General features: G+C 39.9%; 2 protein-coding genes across 2 annotated transcripts; one reads left to right on the top strand and one right to left on the bottom strand.

Moving 5' to 3' along the window:
- Positions 1 to 10,722: 10,722 nt before the first annotated feature.
- ppm1g (protein phosphatase, Mg2+/Mn2+ dependent, 1G) lies at positions 10,723 to 18,403 on the bottom strand. Its single transcript, XM_037697490.1, has 14 exons — positions 18,304 to 18,403; positions 17,889 to 18,025; positions 16,912 to 16,981; positions 16,708 to 16,793; positions 16,485 to 16,614; positions 16,063 to 16,174; positions 15,747 to 15,949; positions 15,470 to 15,657; positions 15,237 to 15,362; positions 13,870 to 13,972; positions 11,995 to 12,126; positions 11,707 to 11,836; positions 11,503 to 11,602; positions 10,723 to 11,411 (listed from the first exon to the last, which is right to left on the bottom strand). The coding sequence occupies exons 2-14, from the start codon at positions 17,997 to 17,999 to the stop codon at positions 11,217 to 11,219; spliced, it is 1,686 nt and encodes a 561-aa protein (XP_037553418.1). The 5' UTR covers positions 18,000 to 18,025; positions 18,304 to 18,403; the 3' UTR covers positions 10,723 to 11,216.
- Positions 18,404 to 19,709: 1,306 nt separating this feature from the next.
- mis12 (MIS12 kinetochore complex component) lies at positions 19,710 to 21,525 on the top strand. Its single transcript, XM_037693562.1, has 2 exons — positions 19,710 to 20,225; positions 21,080 to 21,525. The coding sequence occupies exons 1-2, from the start codon at positions 19,710 to 19,712 to the stop codon at positions 21,353 to 21,355; spliced, it is 792 nt and encodes a 263-aa protein (XP_037549490.1). The 3' UTR covers positions 21,356 to 21,525.
- Positions 21,526 to 22,803: the final 1,278 nt, after the last annotated feature.

The raw sequence follows: 22,803 nt of genomic DNA, 5'->3' as shown, positions 1-22,803 counted from the left end.
AAATGAAAAAAATTTTTTTGAGTGAGACTTCGCACACCATTAAATACATTTGATGTGGGAAACGGATTAGTAACAAATAAGAAAAGCAGGAGAAGGCAAAGCATCCTCCCTTTTTGGCCTCTGAGACAGATGTATCCAGCTGTTACACCACACACACACTGACCAGCAGGACTGTTGGACTGTAGCCACAACGTTTGTCCTTCTCTTCAGCTGGTGAAGTGACACACAATGGAGCTTGAGGGAGGCCCAGTTTCAGACGCACCGCTTCAAGACAACTTTGTCAGCAGTGAATCTGTGTCGTGGATGGCAACATTTTCTTGATCTCTAACATCTAGACTTGGAGCTACTGCTTTGAATAAACATTTCAATCTTCAAATTCCAACATCAGAAGGGAAGTTTCTCAATAAAAGCTGTGTTTGGAGTTTCTTGTAAGAAGCAGAGGAGTGTTTGTTTAACCCAGAACACGCAGAGGGAGAGAGAGCGGGTGTGTGATGTGATGTTGAAACAGTGCCTGAGGGGAGTTGGGTTCATCCCTAAAAACAAAGGGTGTTTAATAAGACTTGTGGAGATTATGCTGAGTTCTGAATACTTAAGAGACACGCCCATTTTCATCCACACAGAACGCACTTGTTCATTCCAGCTTCCACACATCCTGTGAGGCGGTGCTGTTTCCACTGTGAAAAACCTTTAAAATTAATGTTCACACAATTTGCCATTCACATTTCCAAGTTTAACTGGACTAGTATTTTATTTATTTATTTACCAGATACCAGAGGGGAGTGGTGGCGCAGAGATTTGAGAAGGTGGGTCTGTGATCGGAAGGTCGCCAGTTCAAGTCCCCGAATAATTATTACCAGATCGTAGTTGTGAAAGAAATAAAGGAGACAGGCATATATTAAAAACTAAATCATTGTCAGGACTGGTTTAGGAAGGAGACAAGGATGCAGACTAACATGAAGACTGGTTTCACAAAGACCACATGTTTCTGTTGAAGAAAGTTTCAAAGTTAAAAGACACAAGCGTTTTATATATGTATACACATGCATATATACATACATATACACACACATTTAAATTACATCCACAAATGTGACTGTATTTTTCAGATCAAGACTTGCAATTGATAAATTAAGAAAGACTGTGAATGTGAGAAACATTGGTGAGTAATTTGTGATGTGTTTAAACTTTACTTTTTTTTTATTTGAGTGACCAAAACTTAAAACAACAATAACGTGTTTACCCTTTTTCACTCAGTAAAATACAAGAGAAGAGCCTCAGTGATACAGCATTCTGAGAAAAGATTTGTCAGAGTATATTACCCTTTTTGTTAAATACCTTTTTGTGGTTTAGTGCAGCAGATATCTTTATTTTACATGGTACTCTCTCTGAGTGATTATAAAGTTGTCTTTTGTGTTGTTTTAACCTTACCTCCTTCGAGGCAGAAACAAAAGAGTAACTTGTTAACAAAATAAAATAACATGCAAAGCTGGTGAGAATAAAATTTTGAACAAACCAAACCCACAAACCACAATGTTCCATCATATTTATCCTTTAAAGCCAACATTAAGTCAAAATTCTTATTGGTCTCATATCAGTAAAGCCAAAAAATATATATTTTTCAACTCACAAAGAGAAAGAAAAATGTTATAGCCTGTTTCTTTCTGGAAAGATTGTTCTTATTACCCCACCGCCTGTGTCTCAGTCAGTTAGAGTCGGGCTTTAGAAATATAGAATCGTCTGAAAAGATCATATATAATTAGTCTAAAATAGATGAGACGATCAGAGCAGCGGTCATGAGATGTTTGTTCATATGACTGAGCTTCGCCACATACAGACTACAGAGCTGCTGCTGCTGGCCCAAGACGGTTTCAAATCAGGTCACAAGATTCATTCATTCAACCTGTATTTATCACAAGAGCTGTTTTACATTTAAACTTCTGTCCCCGAGTGAAGGAGTTTATTTGAGCCATCAAAGTGAGCGTTGTAGTTCACTCCAGTTTCAGCTGATCAGTTTTAGGAGCGTTCTACCTTGGGCAAACAGGGAACACATGATTGTTGGAGAATGAGGAAGCTGCCATAGTTCATGTGACAGCTGAACAGAACGCCTTTCACTGAGACTCCACAGCCACGTCCTCACAATAATAAAACCTCACAGATACGAAATATTCCATGTAATGAAGCTTGTCAGTGTGGACGCTTGCTTGCAGATCTGAAATTTCTAAAATAGATGGATGTGAATGAAAGTTTTATATAGAAACTACTATGTTATACGAGCTGGTCTGACAGCTTAACAGGACGTGTTGAACTTAAATCAATTATTTTATTATTAGTTCAACTATAACGCTAAAAAAATACATGTTTCTCAGAGATAGTGCAAGTATGTTTTCTCAACCAAGAAAATTTAATGAAAACCTTCTCAAAAGTTAAAAACCTTTTGTGACCTGCTGACTTTCCTGTTATATTCATCAAGAGTGTGCATTAAGTCCTTAAAGCTTGCCAACACTGCACAACATCCAGAGCCTTAACAGAATCAGGGTGAATCTCCTCCACCCTCGGAGCCCTGCCGCAGCGTAGCTTTTTAACTACCTCGGTGACCTCAGCCACAGTTATGGACAGACCAACCCCGAAGTCCCCCATCTCTGCTTCCTCAACGTGCCGGTGGGATTAAGGTCCGAGAAGTATTCCTTCCACCTCCCAACGACATCACTGGTTGAGGTCAACAGCACCCCACCTTCACTGAACACAGTGTTAGTAAAGAGTTGCTTTCCCCTCCTCAGCTGCCTGATGGTTTGCCAGAATCTCCTCGGAGCCGATCGAGAGTCTTTATCCAAGGCCTCAGTAAACTCCTCCCACATCTGATCTTTTGCCTCAGCAACGGCCAAGGCTGCAGACCGCTTGGCCCTCCGGTACTCCTCAGCTGCCTCTGGAGTCCCACCAGCCAACAAGGACCGATGGGAGTCCTTCTTCAGCTTGACAGCCTCCCTAACCCAGGGTGTCCACCACCGAGTTCAAGGATGGCCACCACGAGAAGCACCAACACCCTTGCAGCCACTGCTCAAGGCAGCTACCGCAACAACTGAGGCGTGGAACATGACCCATTCAGACTCATTGTCCCCCGCCTCAGCTGGGATGTGGTTAAAGCTCTCCTGCAGGTGCAAGTTGAAGATCTTTCAGATGGGTTCTTCTGCCAGGCGTTCCCAGCAAACTCTCACTATACGTTTGCGTCTACCGGGTATGTCTGGCATCTTCCCCAGCCATCTGATCCAACTCACTACCAGGTGGTGATCAGTTGACAGTTCAGCTCCTCTCTTCACCTGAGTGTCCAAAACAAAAGGCTGCAAATCAGATTACATGACTACAAAGTCAATCATCCATCTACCTAGGGCGTCCTGGTGCCAAGTGCACTTATGGACACTTATTTTTGAACATGGTGTTCGTGATGGACACACTATGCCTAGCACAGAAGTCCAACAACAGAACATCGCTCAGGTTCTGATCAGAGAGGCCGTTCCTCCCAATCACTCCCCTCCAGGTCACATTGTCATTATCCACGTGTGCATTGAAGTCCCCCAGCAGAATAAAGGAGTCCATACCTGGTGCACCTTCCAGCACCCTCGCCAAGAACTCCAAGAAGGCCGGATACTCCGAACTGCCATTTGGCACATAGGCACAAACAACAGTCAGAGCCCATCCCACCACACTCCAACACACAGGCACCAAGTCGGGGAGCTACAAGTAGACCCACACCAGCTTGACGCCTCTCACCATGGGCAACTCCAGAGTGGAATAAGGTCCAGCCCCTCTCAAGAGATTGATTCTAGAGCCCATGCTGTGTGCTGAGGTGAGCCCAACTATCTAGTCGGTACCTCTCAACCTCATGCACGAGCTCAAGCTCCTTACCTGCCAGAGAGATCACATTCAATGTCCCAAGAGCCAGCTTTGGTAGCCAGGGTGAGAGCGCCAAGGCCACCGCCTTCAACCACTCCCCATGGCATCATGCACCAGACTTTTGTGGCCCCTCCTGCAGGTGTTGGGCCCACAGGAAGGCAACCCCATATTGCTCATTTGGGCTGAATATGAATGGGCTCCATGGGTAGAGACCTGGTCACCAGGCGCTTGCCAACAAGCCCCTCCCCCAGGCCTGGCTCCAGGGTGGGGCCCCGATAACCCACGTCCAGGCAAGGGACACGGAATTCCTTGATTTATATTGTCCATCAAAAGTCTTTGGAATCGCATTTGTCTGGCCTGTCATCTAGAACCAGTCTGCCTTGGGAGACCCAACTAGGGCAAATATAATTGCCACCAATAGCATAGCTCCTCCACCATGATTAGGTGGCAATTCAAGGAAGAGTAAGGAGAAACTCAGGCTTTAGGAAAATATGTCTAATTTTGATATTCATTCAAAATGTATTTAGTTGAAATAAACTTGGTCTTTAATAAATTGAACAAGGTGATTAGGTAGTAATTTTGTTAGTAATAAATGCCACTAGAAACAGATCTACATTCAAAGTTAGATTCAAATTCAGCCTAATAAATGATCATCTTTCTATTAGGGATACTTTTTTTTTTTGCTCAGTGCTCATTCTATCACCTAAATTGTTTAAAAAATAGTTCAAGAACAAACGAGTAATAATCAGTACAAATTGTTGGCCCATTTGAACAGCAGACACATAAGTTTACCATTTAAATCGGCTGATTCAACAAAACTTCACACTTTATCTGCACTTTAAGGGCTGGTAGAAATAGAAAAACTGAATAGCTGAAGTGAAACTGTACGATAACAGGAAGTATCTGTGTATTTTATATCCGTGCACTTGAAATGCCCCTAAGAAAATACAGATATCTATGGTATGTTTAACAGTTTTAGGGAAAATGTAGATATAAACTCAGGAATTCATCTGGAGAAAAGGAAGTAAATAAAAAGCCCCCCCCCCCAAAAAAAAAAAAAAATCAGAGAGAGAGGAAATATCTGGTGATATAAGAGCTGCAGTGCAGAGCACTGTTTGTTTCTCAGTCTTTCTTTTCTCTGACATACTTCAGTGTCTGTGTGTATACATCCTGATGTCCTCCTGTATTTGTTTTAGTGGAAAAACTGTACATACTTTATTGTTAAAGTAACAGCAACTAACAGGAAAACATCATCTAGTAGTGACCGTAAAACTAATATAAAAACTAACATGGAAGCATTTCAACATCAATACTGTAAAACTATATATAGCAACATTAATTGCTTAATGTTGAATATTACGCAATATAAAACTGCTACAAATGAATACTGAAATTTACTTCATTAATTAATTGTAGTTATAACAGTAAACTGTGTTTTTAGTCGTCGGTGTACAATAAATTATAACAAGTGTAGACATGAGAAAACTTTTACAGTATCGTGTAATTTCAACTGTAATTCATGAATACACATGGTTGTTTTAAACGTTAAGAGTAAAAGTCATACAGATACATGTAACAAAGAAACTTTTCTGAAATTACATTCATCTATGGCTCACCTCCATCTAATGATAAACAGATGTTCAGCTTTTCAAGAGGTTATTATACTACCATAACAATAAATACTCAAATAAAAAAAAAAGTAAATTGTTATAAGTGCAACGATCACACAAAACAAACTGGCTCAACTTTGATACGGATCAGTAAAACTGCTAGAATGTTACGACTTACATCTTATCCAATTTGTGCCTCAGTGTCAAAGTAAAACTACTACACAGCATATTTTTAGTTGCACAAATCTGTAGGTTTTATTGTTAAACATGGGGAAATTTCAGCTGCAGTAATTCTCTGTTAAGCAAACTTATTTAAAATAATGCAAGAATATCGTAGCTTACTCTTGTCAAGTGAAATAGATGATGAAGAAAAGCATCGGACCGTCACACCAACAGGGACTGCACAGAGCTGGTTCCCCTTCTGCAGCTCAAAACTTTCACTCTTTTTGGAAGTCCTTCCATAAGATTTTGTATTTCTGTGGGAATTTATGACCATTTAGTCTGCAGAGCATCTATGAGGTCAGGCTGATGTTGGACAAGAAGGTCTGACTCACAACCGTTGCTCCAGTTTGTCCCAAAGGTGCTCAGTGGGGTTGAGGTCAGGGCTCTGTGTCTTCCACACTGAGCTCATCAAACCATGTATTTGTAGTACTGTACTTGTTTTGATGCATGGGAGCACAATCCTGTTGGAACACACTGGCCCTTTCCCAGTGTGTTGCCACAAAGTTGGGAGCACATTTTCCAACATGTCTATGTCCATCATCAATGAAAATCAGGGACTTAGCCCAAGCCTATCCATCCATTATCTTTTACCCGTTTCTTCCTTTTTGGGTCACAGGGATCACTAAGGTCCATATCCAGCCGTCACTGTGCAAGAGGTGGGGGACACCCTGGACAGGTCGGTTGTACAAAGTAAGTCCATCTCAGTTCCACATAGAGACAAACAAGATAAACAACCATTCACTCTCTCACTCACACTTAGGGACAATTTAGAGTTACAAATCAGTCTAACATGCATGTTTTTGGTCTGAAAACCAGAATACCCAGAGAAAACCCACGCATGCACAGAGAGATCATGCAAACTCCACCCAGAAAAGTCATGTGGCTGGGATTCGAACTGGTGACCTTCTTGCTGAGAGGTGGCAGCTCTACCAACTGCACCACCTAGCCCAGGGGTCTGCAACCTTTACGATCAAAAGAGCCATTTCTGCCCCTTTGTTAAATTAAACGTGTCTGGACCCACAATGGGATTCTCAACTGGTGGCCCATGGACCACTTTAAGTTTGTTGGAAGGCACTTTTCTGGACAGTAGGGGTGATTTTACAAAACTAAAAATATCTAATGATTTTTAACATGTATTGATATTTTTACATTCTAAGACAAAATAAATAATGAGATTCTTGTAAAGAAGGAAAAAAAATATATAGTTTTGCCCAGTTTCTAAAAACTAAAACAATAAACTATGCATTCTTATGTGATTTTTTTTTATTGCAGAAAAATTATGTATCCTACTTTGAAAAAATAAGTGAAAGTGAGTATGTTTTACTCCTTGTAATGTTTCCAGTATTCATATATTTGCAAAAACTGCTAAAACTAGCCCTTTTAGTTGTTGTAACAACCAATAAAATTCAGTTTCATGTCAGTTTTGGTCAAAGCTTGAAAGAGCCGCTGCAGAGGGATCAAAGAGCCGCATGTGGCTCCAGAGCCGCAAGTTGCAGACCCCTGACCTAGCCCAAACCCCAATATAGAAAAATGAACAGGTGTGAACAAATACTTTTGTCCATTGTACACATCTTTATGTAAAGCTGATTGTGGCTCCAGGTGGTTTAAACCTCATCTCCCTCCAACTGAAACGTCAAAGTGTCCTTGGATTTATTGAACCTCACACAAACCACAGCAAGCCTTTTAGTACTGGAGAGTGAGATCAGTGAAACCTGCTCTTTGTTCAGTCATTGCTGGTTAAAAGTAAGTTTCTATTCATTAATGTTTGACTTCAGTCATTTCTAACAGGTGAACACACACCGACCGCTCTGTGCACACCCGCTCCCTCCACCTTCTCTATGTTTCATCTATTTTATCTAACCTGGACTGTATAATATTTGGCACTCCTGTTAATTTTGTTATTTCAGTTTTTTTTTTAGCTGATTTAGTTGTTTGTTTGTAATTTGTCTCCTCTTTTGACTGGTATTTAGATCAGGAACACAAGTATTAAACCTGCATACTTTTTCGTAAAATAAAAATCAAGTATAAGAAAGGAGAGGTTTAAATCACAAGTTTGATGATGATAGATTAACATGAGGCCAGGAAGTGAATGAATTATCAGAAAAGGAAATATGGAGGAAAGGAGGCTTCAGAGAGGAAGGAAAATGAGGAGGTGGAATGAAGAGGAGACAGGAAGTGGAGGGAATGTTATAAGAGTGGGAGGATAAACACTTTCTGGAAGCTTTTCTATAACTATCAGGATTGGTCTGAAAGGCACATATATGCACATTTGGGCTTGAGATTGAAACCAACATTAGAAATAACATTAATCTAAAAAAACATTCACTGCTAGAGACACAAGATACTGCAGGAAGAACAGTGGAAAGATCACTTTAAGGACTAAAAAAAAAAAGTGAAGGGCCTTTCTGTGCACTGGAGAGACTGACAGTAAAGAGCTGTTTGCAGTAACGTTGAGTTCGTGTCCAGAACGCATCCACTGAAAATACTTTGGCACATTATGAAACAAACTGAAAAAAATTACAAAGGAGGTCCAAAACTCCCAGATGAAGCAAAGATGAAAAGTTGAAGTATGCTCACTTTACAGCGTTGTTAAACTGAGATGAAAATGAAAAACATTTTGGTTGCGTCAAATTGAAAACATTTTTTTTTATGTATAAAACATTTTAAGTAACATTTTTGTTGTTTGTTGTACTATTTCTACTTTTACTTTTAGTGGCGGCGTGTTGTGACTGTGCTGCGACCACTGGCATGTCTGTGTGTTTGCTGCGACGTTCTGAGCAGTGAGGCCAACAGGGTCAGAGCAGTTTTAGGAGCGAGAGCAAAACACTGAAAACATCTTGATGAAAGCCTTCAGTGTCTAAACTACAACCTGCTATTGTGGTTTGCTTTCTATATGGGATGCTGGCTAGACGACACACACACACAGTCATATGAACGACTGCAGGTCTAGTTCGGCCTCCTGTGGTTCTCGGTGGTCATTAGTCAACTTTAGGAGTCCAGAAAGAAAAAAAACTCCCACAGCTGGACAAGGTCACTATTGAGCTTCTGAGTTTGTCTTTAGAAAAAGCCTTGGAAAGTATGAAGCGTTTTGAGGAGGCAAACATAAATTTGCGTGCATGAAATCCTTGCTGTAGAACTCATTTTCTGCAGAAGGCCATAAAAGGAACGGGAACAAACATTACACACACTCCCTAAAGCACGCGATGCTGCTAATCTGAACAATGATCAAAAATATGCAAAAGACTGTAAGGACATGTGTTCTGGTTTGTGTTGGGAGACGATTTTAGATTCCAAGGACAGTGTTCGCATCCTGTTTGGCGTTCTATTGTTCCTGCTGTGACAACACGCCACGGTCTTCAGAAGAGGAACCGATGCTAAAAGCAAGAGAACGGTGACCTGAAACTCGAATATTGCACAATGAAAAACGACACATCAACCACATCCTAACAAGGCTTGTGATTATAGGCCTCAGCAAAGAAAACGTCTGCAGGTTTGCAGCTTCAAGACATAACGCACGGATTAGTTTGTCCGTAAAGATTTAATGTGTGCAAGTTGGTATGATCAACAGCTGCTCTCTGGCTGGAAGAAAAATCTGCTGAGTGTTCCCCTTCATGTCACATGCTTAACCCTGAGTAACATGCTTTAACATGGAGGGTGTAGTTCTTTGGTGCCATCTGGAGGACAGCCTGAATACATCCATCCATCATCTTGACCTGCTTTCGAAGGGGTCACTGGTGCCCATATCCAGCAGCCACCCAGGACAGGTCTCCAGTCCATCACAGGGACACCTGAACACAACAGAACATCAATACGAGGCGTTTAAGACAGAAAACATTGCCTCGGACTACTTTGTGGTCTCCATAAATACTTCTACAACGTAAAACCTGGAGGTCAGACAATGAAAGCCACCCATGAAACACACAAAGGTAGATCTGATTATTTAAAAAAATTGTATTTGTATGTACTTACATAGTGGTGTCAAAAGAGTATCCACCAAAATGTCACATAGACTCACAATTACAAAGAAAATGCTTCCCCCCCCTTCAATTACAATTACTGAAAAAAAAAAAAAAAAAAACTATGTACAGAGTAGAGAGTTTGTTAACAAGTACACTAACTTACAGTCACAATGACTTAAACAAGGCATCCGCAAATAAAATAAAAATCAAACAGTTGCACTGTCTTGGTGCTTTCAACTTTAAATTGCTTTCCCACCCAGAAGAAAAAAAAAATCTTGAGCATTCTCTCGATACAGTCCAGCAACAAGGTGTTTTCAGAATGTGCTTAGAAAAAAGTAAAGAATTCCTTCTTTAAAAAGATTACCAAAAGGTTTCATTTATCAAAAACAAAAAGGGAACGTTAAACTGCTGAAAATCTTTTCCTCAAAACTCATGTTCTACACGAGAGCTTTTTAAAAAGGAGTTACAGAGAGGAACACTGACGGGGCTAAAGGAAACTGCTGCTTCTTTTCCTGCCGTCATATTTTAATGGTGGAAAGTCTATGAGCTCCAGAAAACCATATATTTCATATTTCCCGACATGAAAATGTACACTTTTTATCAAGACAAGCAAAAAAACTGGAATGGGGAAAAAATAATAATAATAATGACATAATCACAAAGTACTCATGTGACCAGCAAGATGGGGAAAAATAAATTCACTTCTGAGTGGACACTAAGGTAAATGGAAAATATGTTTTATGTAAAAATAATCGGTAAGAGCAAAATAATCCGTTCCTCAGCTTGGCAATGGGTGAAGCAAAAGTGACTCACAACTGACCCTGAACAAACTCCGGCTGAGATATCTTCAGAGAGGAACCTGGATCACGGTACCAACACATTCAGACTGGATGACCCATTTTCACTGCACCATGACGCTTACATGGAGTTTACACAAAATCATAATGCCCACTCACTCATTCATCTTTATGCTATGAAATTGTAGTCATCACCCAGCAACAAAAAAGGCGATGTCTTCATTAACAGATACAGGAACTGCGTGAACAATCTTCAAGCTTCATCAAAAAAAAAAAAAGCTGAAGCTGCCGGATGGAAAGAGATGCTGTACACGTGCTCGACTGCAGGAATGGAGGAGCTTCGAAAATGTTCAGATACCAAAAAATAATAATAATAACAGGTCTGTGGATTAGTTCTTCCTGCAGAGTAATTTATGGAAACTGCAGCGCTACTTAACGAGGCAGGGAGTGGCAAACCTGCCTCTTTTTATATTCAAGAACTAAAAGTTCACTTCAACTGGACCAATCAAAATCATTGTATGGGTGTGTTGTGAGAACCCACCAACAGCACGAAAAAAAAAACTATACAGATGATCTTAGTTCAACTGATCTTTGAGCATACATATAGTCTTTGTGACGTCTGCTTCAGCGTGAAATTACTTTAGTGAGGTAAAGATTGAATTTTTGTACAGAATGTGTCTCGGGTGTATCTGCGGTAGCGTGAGACCAGTTGCTCCCCCTGGGATAGTTTCGCTCTTCCTTTATTCGCTTTTCGTCTTTTTGCTGTCGTTTCCATTCTCCTCAACTTCAGTCCCTTCTGCCTCTTCCTGGTGCTTCCTCTTCTTTGTGTCGTCTGACTGAGTGGGATGAGGCCTGAACGTGACGATGACGCAAGTCATGTTGTCACATCCCGTCCCGTCTCCAGATGTGTCAGGTGCCAAACAGTGGTCCAACAACTGTTTGGAGGGAATTAAAATAATAAATGACCAACACTGAGAATGTTTCAGTCTGTAAATGGCTATGAGTCAGTTTTGTGTTTGTGTTTACCTCCTCAACTATGGACGTGAGGGGTCTAACTTGGCCATCTTTGTCTGGTTTGATCCTCGCGCTGACGAAGTCCACCACCTCCTGACTGCTTAAAACATTCCTGCAAACACGTTCATAAAATCAACGCTTAAAAGATGACAGCTTTCTATTGTTGCGTGATTTTTGTCTGTTCTTGAAAGAATGCAAACGGTCTTTCAAACTCACCATATGCCATCGCAGGCGATGACCATAAAGTCATGTTCCTCGTTCAGCGTGAGAACTTTGACGTCGGGCATAGCAGAAATCATCTGCTCCTCCGGTGGCAGGGACTTGTTCCTTTTATAGAAGTGGTCACCTGACAGTCAAGATTCACATTTAGAGTTTAGTCAGTGCAGAGCAGGATACTGAGCACAGCACCTTCATTAATCAAACAGCTCATTCAAGTTTATTAGAAACGTGTCAACAATAAAAATAGGGATTGCTCAGACAGGATACTCCTGCAAAGTCACCAACCAATGGCTCTGGAGAGATTCAGTCCACCATTGACTCGTCCATCCATGGTCACTTTCCCGCCAGCATTTTTGATGCGAACCAGTTCCACTTCGTCTTCTGGCTTGTGGTCGTAAGACATGTCAACAGCTTTGCCTACAGCAGCACAGAGAGAGCTCTTATGTTTAACACACACTAACTGAAGACTCTTTAAATATTTATGCCCTATAAATATTTACGTTTATTCCATAGTACTTGTGACCTTGTCTGCTGCTGTGATAATCCACTTTCTCTTAGGGAATCAATTGTTTCTATTCAGCTGAATTATGACCACAGAAACTTTTTCAAGACCATCCATCCATCCATCCTCTTTACCTGCTTATTCCATTTTGGGTCACGGGGGTCGCCGGTGCCCATGTCCAGCAATCACTGTGCGAGGGGCGGGGTACACCCTGGACGGGTCGCAAGTCCATCACAGGGCCACATAGAGACAAACAACCATTCACTCTCTCATTCACACCTAGGGACAATTTAGAGTTACCAATCAGCCTAACATGCATGTTTTTGGTCTGTGGGAGGAAACCAGAGTACCCGGAGAAAACCCACGCATGCACGGAGAGAACATGCAAACTCCACCCAGAAAGGCCCCTGGACCGGGGTTTGAACCAGGGACCTGCTCGCTGAGAGGCAGCAGCTCTACCAGTTGCGCCACCATGCGGCCCTTTTTCAAGACCTGTTTGTCTAAAAGAACAAAACAAAAAAACTTTCCGAATACAACATAGCTTCTCATTTTATCAGATGATCATATAAAGTTCTTGTAATTTTTACTTTAAATCTACAGGATCTTTTCATGGTTATCAACAAATTGTTATTGTACCTGTACCCACCAGGTTTCATAAGTACCATATTTTTCGGCCTATAAGGCATATTTTTTTGCATAATTTGTATGGCCTGCAACTTATACGCCAAAGCGACATATTTATGGATTTTTTCCCATATTTATAAACAAACTTTTGGCTGAGATATAACCGTTTTAATTCATTCTTACTGAAAATATTGAACACTACCATTTTCAGCTGCTAGATGGCACTCGAGTGTATGGCACGCCGTTTTGTCATGTAATAGTGAAAAGTGGCTATTAATGACACAATCGGCTTGCCAAAGAATGCCACCTTCGTCCAGCTCACCTGAACCATCAAATCCGCTTCGTTTTGCCACGCCGCCCCAGCAAAATGCAGTTAATTTGACCATTGAAAAGCATTTATTAAGTAAAAGTTCAACTGAGACACACCTTAACTATAATGTAGAGCAAACAAAATAGTTTTTAAGTGTTAACCTTGTTCTTTTTAAAGTCCTTCTGTGCACGCTCCCACGGCTGCCATTGGCAGTCCATCGATTTTTGGCACATCACCGGCCCACATTTCCGGGTTGTCAGCAGTGACACGTAATAAATGCGACGTGTCAGCAGCAACGCATAATAGATGCGACGTATACGGCGAAGCAACATATTTATGGATTTTTCCACTTTATTAGACATATTTGGACGGATGCGATTTATAGGGTGGAAGTGTACGGCGGAAAATACGATATGCATTTTAGTTGCTATAGTGGAGTTAAATGCCTTGACTGGCTGTTCTAAAGGCAAGAATCACTACAGTAATCAAACAGCAACATTCGAGCTCCTGAGGTTACAGTTGCCATCACAGTTTATTCACATTTGACATCGAAGCCCTCTAATAAGGAAACGTTCCAATTTCATGGGGTCAAAAAGTGGGTCATGTTCAGGAGACCTATGTTTCTAAACTGTCTGTTAATTTGTAACCAATATGCCATAATTCAAAATCTGCATCAAAAATGTATACATGTAATCAAATATTGTGGGTTTGTAGGTGGCAGTACCTCGTTCAGAGACGACACAGCGAGAGTCACCAGCGTTGGCCACAATTAGCTGCTTCCCTCGGATCAGCGCTACAACAGCGGTGGTGCCGCTGTCTGAGCCGGGCTGAGGACGGAGGATACACGTCAGATTTTCTGCTTCAAATTACAATTGATCTTCTAATGAGGTCAATTTAAATAAAAAACATTACTTGCAGGTCATTTTTCTACTTTTACTGTGTAATATAAAACTCAGGTGTAACCTGTGGTTACAGGTTCTGAATATAAGCATTTAAATTGCTTTTTGTGCTGTGATCTAACTCGGATTAAAACGGGTCGACATAAACGGTTTTTGTTTGTTTGAGGCAACCTATTTTCTTCTAGAACAACCAGATCTTACCTCGGGGTTGATGGGTGGACAACCAAGTGAAACAGACATGGATTAGTTTTCCGTTGCCACACATTTCAGTTTTATGTCATCTTTTAAAATGAAAGAGGGAAAAAACATGTTTTGTTGAGGTCTTTTAAAAGCCAAATAATCTGATGATGATACAGGAATTAAACTGACGCTCCAAACACATCAACATTTAATACAAAGTTAGATTTTAGATTCTGTGGCATTTAAATTGTGCAGAACCAGAGATAAAAATGTTGCCTAATTAAGACTATGTCTATTCACGTCCATGTGTGACCGGTCCATCTGTGATTTATGAACAGCCAGGGGGAGGAGAAAGAGTGACTGGTCTGTGTGTCCATTTCATGGAAATGTTTTGTGAACAAGCCTTCTGTCAAGCGAAGGAAAACAAGTCACTATGAGAAGTCCCACTTTATGCTGCTCCTGTCCTTAAAGACATGAGCTGTCAGGAGCATCGCGGAACAAGAGGCACGGAGCAAAACTCAGCTACGTTGTTGTGGAGCGAAACACGTTGTAACACATGAAGGAAATAATACTGTTTTCAAAACATGACAAAATAACTCTGTTTAACAATTCTTTATGTGGTTAAACAACAGCTTTTATTAAATGCAAAGTTGTTGTGCGTCATCATCGATCTCACAGCTTCTGTAATAAATCTGTTTGCTGTCATTTAATCCTGCAACTGTGTGGCCTCAGACCAGCTGTCGTCAACACTTCATCACATTACTGAGCCACAAAGCCAATCTAAATTTCAAATGTCAGCCTATTCAGTTCTGTTACTACGTTGCTTCATGGCACTACGACAGGTTGGTGGTGACCACCCCCCAACCCCGCTGCCTTGGTCCATTCAGAAACCACAGAGGAGTCCCGAAGGCATACAAGTCCTGACTTGAGGTGTTATGTGAAAGAGCTGTTCACATGTTCATGCAGTCCTTTTATTTATTTATGCGACATAACACATTCTCTTTCTACAAACCTCTTCTTTGCCATCCATTCCAGGCAGACACATTTCCCCTTCGTCTTCATCCTCAGAGTCCTCCTCTCCCTCCTCTGTGTCCTCTTCTAACTCAGTGCTGTCTCCCTCTTCTTCATCACTTCCATCCTAAAGAGGAAAAAAAAAAAAAAAACCTTTGTAAAAAAATAATGCTTTACAGTTATTCAGTGTGAACATTCGCAGCCTAACACAATGCTTTATTCTGGTCTTCTCACCTCTTCGTCACTGCCCTCCTCTTCCTCCTCCTCTCCCTCTTCGGATTCTTCACTGTCATCAAAAAACCTGGATTTGGAATCTCCTTTAGCCTTAGAGGACAAAGAGGAGCAGGAAGGCCCGGCATCTCCTTCAGTCTTACCAGCTTTCCCCTCTCCGTTAGAGCTTCCCGACTCTCCACCATCAACTACTAGAGCGGAGGGGTAAAAAAAAAAGAGGCAGATTTTAAGTATTCTTTGGTAATGCTACAGAATAGACCCCTGAATAGCATGTCCATACCTGAACTACTCCCTTCACTTCCTGTTTTGCGACAGGCTCTCAGCTTCGACTCACACGTCGCTCCTTGTCCTTCCTTCACCTTCTCATTGCTCTCTTTCTCGTCCACTTCTCCATTCACTCCTTCTTTCTTCTGCCCCTCAGCATCTTCTCCTTTATCTCCAGAAGCCCCCGCATCTGAGCAGGACGCCTTCTTAGCTGCCCCACTTAAAAAAAAGGTAAATATAATAAACCAAAATGCATTGGTTTACGAGCGCTGTTTACCACAGCAATGATGACCCTGGTAACAAAACGTCAACACGATGGTTTGTTGGATTACCTGATGGCTGCAGTGTGTTTGGCAGCTTTAAGGTTCTGGCCGTAGCGAACCAGCAGCTCTTCGATGGTCATAGTGGCCTCCTCGTGGAGCAGAGCTGCCTCCTCTGTGTCCACTAAGAGGACAGAAAAGAAGAACCACTCACAGTCATACAAAAAAACTGCCATCCTACCATCCTACTCTTCTCTCTCATGCTTGTACTATACTGTGTGTGTTTTAGTGTAGACTCAACCCCTTTAAATCTAGCAGAGTCTATCAGGTGTGTTCACAGTTTAAAATAATATTTGTTATTGTTCCAAAACGAAACATTTCATCTTCTGATTTTCTTTATCACGTAGAGAACTTTACTGAAAGTTTCTTAAAACCTGACTATACTATACTAATAAAAAAGTACTAATAAATGTTATTGTCTGGAGAACACTCACAGTCGTCCTCCTCTGCCACCTTTTCAGCAGGTAGCTCCTCAGTCGGTCGTCCAGAAATCTGCACCAGCTCCTTGATGACCTCCTCTGTGGTCATTCTGCTGTCGATGGCCAAAAATGCATCCTCAAGTCCCTGAAAACATGTTAACGTCAGTCTCAATCAAGCAGTGCACATCGTCTCAGTCTGTAATATGAACGTTTCATGATGGCTTCTTCAGCTGCTCACCTTTTGCAGTTTGCCATCTTTATAAGCCTTCTGCTCTTTGATTATGTCAGGAAGATACTTTGAACAGTACAGAGCTACCTCTTCACCTAAACAACAAAACAACAGTGCATTGTCATAAAAATCCTGTTTTTTAAGTTAAGATTTTAGCAAATAAACAGCACCCCAATTGCCCATTACAGGGTGCAGATAAAAACAGTGTTTCACCTCCATGTCCATCGTACACAGCAAACATAGCTGTGTCCTCATCGAAATCTGGGATGCAGTTGTGAGCATCCTGTGACACAGAAATCAAAGCAATACAAGTTTTTGTTAAGGAAACAAAGTTATGAGTATGATGTACACATGTGTAAACATTCTACAAACTCAGACATTGAATCCCTAAAAAACAGCAACAGTAAACATCCCTTTACAAACAAATGTTCAGGGAATAAATGCATTTTTTAACTTATAATTTTAATTTGTAATTTATATGTGTGAGGAAAATAACTTACTAAAAAACTGGTTATAATACTGTACCACAACGCATTTAAAGCCCAGTTTCTAGTCCCTGTCCCCCAGATGAGTCTCTCATTTACATAAATAAATAAATCATAAACATATAACCAACATGGCACATTAGGGCCAAGCAATTCAAAGTAAAATAAATTAGTATTTTTCAAGATAATCAGGAATGGTAATACCTGGTAGTATTCATGCAAGCACAGTTTCTCAAGCAAACAAACAAAATAAATCTGCTGTTTTCTGAACTTTGGAAATTTCATATGGGTCTTATGGAGGATCTCACAAAGACAAAAACAAAACATAAAACAACTCATTGCCCACTAGATGCTCTATGAATTTCACTATAACTACAAGGTCAATGAGCATCTGTGCAGCCATTTAAAACAAGTTTAAGATAACTTTATACAGATTTGCCAAAATCCATCATATACAGTATCTTCAGAACACCACAATTAAGTGTTTTTATGGGCTTTGGTTCTGTACAAATGGTTTGATTATTTTGGAAGCTAAAATCCTCGTAGAAGAGCGCATGAAAGAACTTGCAGAACGACATGGTTGATTAGTCTGAATGAGAGTAAATATGGTTTATAACGTGATTAATCGTATACAAATTTTACCTTATGGGGTTAAAAAAAAAGACAATAAAAAAGCGTAGCTGAGTAGTATAATTTATGCCTCACCTCCATAGAGACTCTCCAGCCCTGCATGGCAGAAAAGCCGAAGCTCATGTTGCTGTTGCCGCCATCGGAGGTGGTCTTGGCTGTGTTCGGTTGCGACAGATATGCCCCCATGGTTCTCGTTAACTACGACTTTCCAACTGTGGAAGAAAAAAACAATATTTAAAAAAAAAAACGTAATTATAAAAAGAGAAATGTTTCACTGAATGATCACATTTGATCAGCTCGCTAGTTAAGGTTGCTAACTAGCTAACGTTAGCAACAGCACAATAAAAAGTAAAAGCATCAGCTAGCTGGTATCTCGATGCTAACAGGAGCCAACCCGGCTAAACTTCCAGCAACAACCTCTGCCCCCGACGTGCAGAGAGGCCGAGCAGATGTACACACACTAAACCCTCAGCTCGGGCGGCCCACTCACCTTTTCTGGCACAGGAGATTGAAAAATGTACAGACGGTGGATTTACATAGAAATTTTCAAACGTGTAGAGATGCAAAAAGCCGCTGTCTTCTCTTTCCTCTCCTTCTGCGACTTTACTCACTCTTCTTTTAGTGTCACGGTTGGCTGTCAAAACCGTTTAGAGGCGCATTAGCGCCACCACCTGGACATAAGTGTAACTGAGAGGAACAGTAAAATCAAAAAGGCTGCTTTCGACACTTTTGTTTGCTTATTGATTTCCAAATATCATGAATGCCCATTTCAGTTGTGATGAAAACAGGTAATCTAACTCTTGTTTATGGGATAATAAATAATAATTATGAAAATTAAATTAATAAATTAAGTTATATTTAGAAATAATTGTCATTGTCATATTTATATGACAGTTTCTCAAAGTTGTGATTTCTATGTGATAATTGAGAGATATTAAAACACTATTAGATTAAAATCTGATAATAAAAACCGCATAACATTTATTTATTTATTTATTGTAAATTTATTCATTTCATATAAAAAACAATGACAATTTTTAGAAAGAAAAAAAATTAAACAAAAAAACAAAATGAAAGGAAGCAGAAGAAGAAAACATTTCTTATTATATCTGCTCCCTATTAAACAATCAATTTCAAACAATCAATTCAAACATTAATTTGCTTATTGTAGTAGTACATAGTTTTAGGAAATCTCAGACTAATGAAATGAAAAAAGAACATATTTAAGGAGAAAAAGTTTAGTGTTGGTTGTAGGAAGATATAACAGAAATACATAACAGACAATTTACATATTGTCCTAATTATTTGTTCAGTTTATATATTTAAAAATCTGTTTCTGGCTTCAGTGAGATGAATGACATATTTCACAGAATTTTAAGATGGATAGCAAAATATATTCATTTTATACACTGCAAATGAAAGTCAAAACCATAGAAATTAAACAAACACAGCCAAAAGGGATATTTAACATTCATATTTACAAGATTTTTTTTTTTCACAGTAGTTACACTTGTTTTACATGTATTGTACTTCCAAGTTTTAATAAAACATGAGTAAGTTGTGTACTGAAAGCATATTTTGGTGTCACTCAGAAACTTTAAAGCTGTGTTGTTTTAACAAACACTGACAATTATTTTTTCTAATTTAATGATTCAATTTACAACTAGCAAAAACTTTAAATGTGAAAAGACAAAATCAAAACTCGAGTTTTTAAAAATATTTTCTCATGACAAACATTACTTTGGGCATTGCATTAATATAAATGGTAATCCTAATGTTGTATTTAAAAAAAAAATTGTATGTGCAGTTTATTTAAATAAAAAAAATTAAAAAGGAATGGAAATTGTATTTTTCAGTGAGCGTGCATCAGGACTGTTTCAGTGCTTTTGTCTAAAAATGCAACTTCTTTTTAAACCGGTTGGGGGCAGTAAATCACACGTCTTCGTTTTCTGCTCAGTTTCTCTCCGTAGAAGAAGAAGAAAAAAATTAAACATTGCGCGGGAAACTCAGGCAGAAATGGAGATGGACGTTGACGGAGCAGCGCAGGAAGAGACGGATCGTTTCTCTCCGTCGTCTTTAAAACTGTACGAAACACAATTTTTCGGCTTCACTCCGCAGACCTGCATGTTACGAATTCACGGGGCTTTCCAGGACTGTCTGTACGACATTTTACCCGTGGTGGAGAGGGTGTGTGTTAGGCAGTTGAGTAAAGGCCAGCCGGACAAGGCCGAAGAGCAGCTGCGGTCTCGAGCCAGGGAGTGTAGCCGGAAGCTGCAGCAGTTTCTGGAGGAGCGCTTCAAGCCGCTGGCGGGGAGGATGGAGGCCCTGCTGATGAACCGCTGCTTCACGATACCTCCAAATGTCCTGCTGCCCGAAGACCAGTCGCACAAGAAATACCCTCAGGGCATACAGGTATGGATGGACTCAAAAATATATTTATCATATTGTAGGCACTTGGACCACTATTGTGATGTGATGGCATGAACGTCTGCAAAGCTTCAGTCTAGTAAATTACAGATGCATACATGTGTTGCCATTAAAATATGTTATGGCTATGTTTGCAAATTGCATGTTAGACACGTTTATCTTTATTTGTGTAGTTCTTGTACTCCTGCCAATATGCAACATCTTTAAAAAAATAAAAACAAAACAAGACCACAGTGTTAAAGCCCCATCAGTTCTTCAAAAGACCAAGATACATGTAAAAGCTGAATTAATTACTATCCTTTGGCTCCCAATTGAAAGTCTCAAAAACTCTATTGTGAAACGAGACATCCCATCAAAAGGCTGACGAGCTAGTATTTGTCACCATTATATCTTTACGTAAACTATTGCCCAATAACTACTTCAAAAGATGTACACATACTCGCACACTAAAATGTGTTAAAATGTAAAAAAAAAAAAAAATCATAATTCATCACCTCTTTTTGTGCCAGTTAGCTAAAAGGACCTTAATATAAAAAAGGTTAAATACTATATTTTTTCCAGATATTTTGATTGATTCATTCTTTCTCTATGAATAGTTTACTTGTTGTGACTTTCACTCAAAGCCAAGATAGACATTGTCACCTGCTATATTGTATATATAAAAATGAATGTCATTGCTTCAACAGATTTTTAAGCCTTTAAAACACTAATATATACAAAGTTCATGACGGTGATGTTGGGATTTTATTAAAACTAGGTTTGAACATGTTCTTCTTTTGACAAATTATCCTAAAAAAGTGCATAACTGTTAGAATTGTTTTTGGTCTTGTTCTACCCAGGAGGTGATGAAGCTTGAATCGTCCATAGCGGACCTCCACAGAACTTACGAAGCAGAGGTTTGTGCCAGACAAGCTCTTTTAGCTGAGCTGGAGGAGCAGAAGGAGGTGCAGAAGCAGCTGGATGAGATCCTGGCCTGGGCCACAGATATCCAGGCAGCCTGGGTGAAGGAGGGCAACGGCAACTTTCAGGAAAGTTTCCGCTTGGTGATGAAGTCTGTAAAGAAACTGCAGGGAGCTGTCAGGGAGGTTTTGGTCTGCAGCAAAAGACTCAACTGAACTGTGAGGCTTAATGCAAATAATAAAACATGAATTTATTACTGAGAAAATTTACATTTTTGTCAAGAACATTCAGAGCGTTTCTTCCTCCCATTACTTTATTTTTTTTGCTTTTTTCTGCACAATAATAAGCCCCATCCACACAACTAATCTCAGCCACAGATTAAATTTTTTACATCACATAACGAAGGAGTTCACTTTCTCCAGTAGGGGGCGCTCTCGGCATGATGTGACTCAGCCACATCCCTCCACTATGGCAGTGCAGGTTAAGAGAAAATGTATAGTGGAATTAATTAAAATGCATCAGAATTGACAAATGTCTTCAGCTTTTGTTGTTGAACCTGAATGTAGATCAAGTATCTTTGGTTCAGGGTTGATCGAATGAAACAAGACAAAGTATCTGAAACACACTGTAACTTATTTTTAATTGTCAAAACTAGCCATTTGTATTTGAGAAAGTAGGAGAAATATTATAGATTAAATTAATCATAGTCTTCTCACAGGACTGTTAACCATTAATAGGGGCCGAGATGGGTTAGAGGCAGGGCAGCCGACTCGGGACCCGAAAGTCCCAAGCTCAATCCCCAGCCATTCCCACAGGTCGTGGTGTCTGAGCAAGACGCCTCATCCCTAATCGTTCCCCAAGCGTTCGCATAGCTGCCCACTGCCCCATATGTCGTGGTGTCTGAGCAAGACACCTCATCCCCAGTTGCTCCCTGTGCACTTGCATAGCTTCCCACTGCCTCACCTGGGTGTATCCCAGGTGTGATGGGTTAAATGTAGAGAACTAATTTCACCATTGTATGGGAGCATACAATGATGAGAACACATAGTACTTATACTTGTATAATATTTATAAACTTGTACAAACTTGTTAATTAAAAAAAACGTACAAAAAAATGGTTTGTTTTTCTCCACCTGTGAGCTTTTTGATTACAATAAATGGTACAAATTTGATTACAGAGTTCGTTGTACTTTATTTGACATTTCTAGTGACTCTGTGTTTTAGCAGTATTTTTCATCATAAACTATTAGCTTTGTCTCATTTTGTTCACTTCCTGCTACGTAAATAGCAGCACTATGAATGAACTGGTCATGCACTGAGATTAATTTTATTTTATATTTTTAGAGGCTTTGCTAAGTTTTTTCAATACCATTTCACCATTTAAATCTTGAACTCTGAAATCCAAAATGTTTTGTTTTTGTATGTATAATTGTGACATTTAACATGAGGAAAGTGAATAAAATTTTTATAAATCTGGAGTTTCTTGGACTACACAATATTTTCATTATTTTTACCTTTTGTGCTGGAGTTTTCTTGTGTATGACTCAGTGCTTTGTAGCCTGTAGGGGGCAGTAAATTGATATTTTAACGCTGTAAATTTGAAATTCCTTCAGGCTGTGTGAATAAATAAGAATATCATTGTAGCAGACTTTTCAAATAGAGT

Source organism: Nematolebias whitei, chromosome 2 (assembly GCF_014905685.2).
Source record: "Nematolebias whitei isolate Nwh7 chromosome 2, NemWhi1, whole genome shotgun sequence".
Taxonomy (NCBI): domain Eukaryota; kingdom Metazoa; phylum Chordata; class Actinopteri; order Cyprinodontiformes; family Rivulidae; genus Nematolebias; species Nematolebias whitei.
This window is presented reverse-complemented; position numbering and strand designations above follow the sequence as displayed.